Genomic DNA, 3,095 nt, shown 5'->3' on the forward strand with positions numbered 1-3,095 from the left:
AACAGTCCTACGGCTTTTAAAGCAGGCTCAGTTTCTCATTCAATGCAAGTTGGGTCTTCGTAAGCTGTGAGAGGTAAACGACCATAAGCAGGTCTTTCATGTTGCTGTTGAGCATGTCCTGGAACTTGTCATTCTCCATTTGAGGAACGCTCTGGATGATGTCGAGAAGCATGCGCCCCACGTGGTTGTCTGGTGGCGTTTTTCCGGTGAGCACATCATCCACATAACTGATGACCACTTCGAGCATCTCACGCATCTCGCGGCAGGACTGACCCACGGCGTCGAAGTCTGGCACACACTCAACGCTCCGCTGCTTGCTGTGCTTCGTTCTCTGTGTCAACTTCAGACCCACCATCTCAGCCTCGTAACCGATGACCTCCACCTTGCATGGCGTGAACATGGTGCCCACATTCTTCCCTGAAAATGAAAAGACAGGCAATTACAACGAACCTGAAGTGCCCCAATATGGAGGTCTGTACTGTATGAACGAAAATGAAAGATCTAAAAGGAGAAGCAGTGCTATGTTTGCCATGTTTGTAAGCAATATTAAGCAGTACTGTGTTTGTAGTGTAGTGCTATGTGAAGGAAGTTTTTCTGTCAAACTTTTGGTGTGGTGATCTTATGTTGAACAGATTCCAAATGCACAGCCAACAACGTTAAACACAGTTGCATGAAATTCATAAGCTGCTCATCATCTCTGAACAACACATCTAGTTATGCTTAAAAGAGAGTGCAATCCTTTTCTTTGTGTCTGGTTGTGCCCGCCAAAATGATAAAAGCTTTTTCTGTTGAGAGCAAGATAACATTTTTAATTGTTTTTGCAACTACCGTTAGAGTCCAGACGGCGCTACCATCGTGTCCAAATTTTCATCCCCATTGGCCCTATGGATATGTCACTCGCTTGGCGTTGGCTTGATATGTTTTCCGCTAGATGGACATAGTTGTCCATTTTTAGCATAGAGTTTCCTAAAATTAACTAGAGGGGACTCTGGCGCTGCGATCGTTCAGCTACCATGGGAATGATGGGTAGTACACAAATCTGCCTAGTCTTCGTGCTTACGGCTTCAAACGTACTTGTGGCTTTGTTTATTGCTATGTTTTGGTTTTCTTTCGGATAAAAGAATAAATCGTTGTGAACTTCGTGACCAGATTTGAATCGCTGAGCCTAAAGAAGATAAAGTGGCGAAGTGAAACTGCTGACTTTTACTGAAATTCGTTTTGCGACAAAGCGGATGCAGCTGACGCAGAGCCAAACAGAGCCGAAAGTACGAAGTTTAGACAAATTTGTGTACTACCCATCATTCCCATGCTGGCTGAAGCGTCATGCATTGCAGCTCCCATAGAAACTAGCGCCAGAGTTCCCTCTAGTAAGTATTGTAGGAAACTATGATTTTTAGAGCTGTTTGAAAGTTCGTGTGTGTTTTTAGCGGCGATGGCTGCACTATCCCGGCCTTTTTCGACGTAGTTTGATGGCCTCCCAAATGCGCCTACAAATCGCCGAATCGGCTCGTTTTCGTCGTGACACCTGCCGAACAAAATGCGTTAAGGAGACTCCTTCCACTACATGGCATTTATGTAGTGTTTTTTCCCGAAGCAGCTGCAAGTGATCGTGGCTTTGTGGTAGGACACCTGCTTGCAACGCGAACGGCCCGGGTTCGATCCTCAATGGGACCGAAGATTCTATTCTTTATTTTATTTGCTTCTTTCTCGATTTTTCGCTCACAGCCAACGGGGCCGACACCGGAATTTCTGAGACACGAGCTCTCAAACGCTATCGCGTTAGTAACTGAAAGGGGCTATATTAGAAGGGTGAAGGGGCACCGCTGTGTTAGGCACACCTTTCATCCATATGTCGCACAAAGGTGGAACAGCTGTGTGGTTTTCAGCTGCTGACTTGCAACAGCTGCTAATATACTCAGGAAAAAAAGACCTATGACGACAACTGCATTCTCAAGCCAGGTCGTGTTCTAGCTCTACTCTTTCTGTTACTGTTATATGGTAAGCATTCTCTTTTCCTAACAGTCTCACGGGTAGTGGAACTGAATAAAGCTACCCGTGCTCAGGCCACAATTATAACAAAAATGGACAAAAAACGTTAGTGAACCAGCAAGAATGAGTAGAAACTCCGTATAAAGTTCAGTGCGTTGCAATGGAAACGCTGCGTCCATTTACTGCATCAGTATACTTCGAAAGCATTAGACATGAGATATAAAACATCCAAAACACGTTTCCTGCCAGCCTGCTGGTAACCATGCCGTCGTGGGCAACAGTTATGGCCACATTTACACTCCGATCAGCAGCATGCATTACGTAACAACTTTCGCACACTGTACCTGGGACTCCGAAAGGGGTGCTCGTGTACGCTTTGATGTTAATCTTGTTGTCTGCCATCAGAGTGTCCAAGGTCAAGTGCACGGGGTTGGTAGCTTCACGGCTGTAATAGTCGTGGATGAGAACCGAGTGGCTGGTCACATCGGGGCCGGTCGCGTACCAGCCGACGATCACTTCGGCGGAGTTCACTTTCTTGTGCAGTTCGAACATGTTCTTGGCGAACTCCAGGTCAACCGCGACTTCATCCTGCGACTCGTTGTGGGGCACGCAGAAGCAGTTTGTCACTTCCACACCTCCCTTCTCGTAGGAGCCCAACAAGGTGCCAATGACGCGCTCAGCGCCGTCGTTTCTCCTCTCGTAGGAGTCAACGATGGAGAACAGTACTACGGGGTGCACTTTCACCGTTATATTCGGAGCCATGATGAACGTCACAACTAGCTAAATTCACCGAAAGCTGTCAAACAGTCCGACTTTCCGGTCACCGCACACGACATGCGCCAGCAAAGAGAAATATTCAACATGGCCGACATCACCCTGTTGCTAGACGATGCATGACACTTCGCTTACTTCAGCCGCACAATGCAATATATAGCCACTTAAAAAAAGATAAAGCGTAAGTGAAAGACAACGACGTGCAGCTGAATCTATTTAGTTTAACGAACGCGGTTCAGGAGCCACAGCATCTAATGAAACTATTTGATTTTACTCTTTTAGAGCAGACGATGGAGCCAATGCACTGCGTGCATGCGTGTGAGTTTCGTCGC

The 3,095-nt window shown here is 46.6% G+C and overlaps 1 protein-coding gene across 1 annotated transcript; it reads right to left on the reverse strand.

The window, feature by feature from the left end:
• Positions 1–2,816, reverse strand: LOC119387363 (eukaryotic translation initiation factor 3 subunit F). Its single transcript, XM_037654730.2, has 2 exons — positions 2,334–2,816; positions 1–417 (listed from the first exon to the last, which is right to left on the reverse strand). The coding sequence occupies exons 1-2, from the start codon at positions 2,749–2,751 to the stop codon at positions 17–19; spliced, it is 819 nt and encodes a 272-aa protein (XP_037510658.1). The 5' UTR covers positions 2,752–2,816; the 3' UTR covers positions 1–16.
• Between the last annotated feature and the right edge of the window lie 279 nt (positions 2,817–3,095).

The sequence above is a fragment of the Rhipicephalus sanguineus genome, chromosome 3 (assembly GCF_013339695.2).
Source record: "Rhipicephalus sanguineus isolate Rsan-2018 chromosome 3, BIME_Rsan_1.4, whole genome shotgun sequence".
In the NCBI taxonomy this organism is placed as follows: Eukaryota; Metazoa; Arthropoda; class Arachnida; order Ixodida; family Ixodidae; genus Rhipicephalus; species Rhipicephalus sanguineus.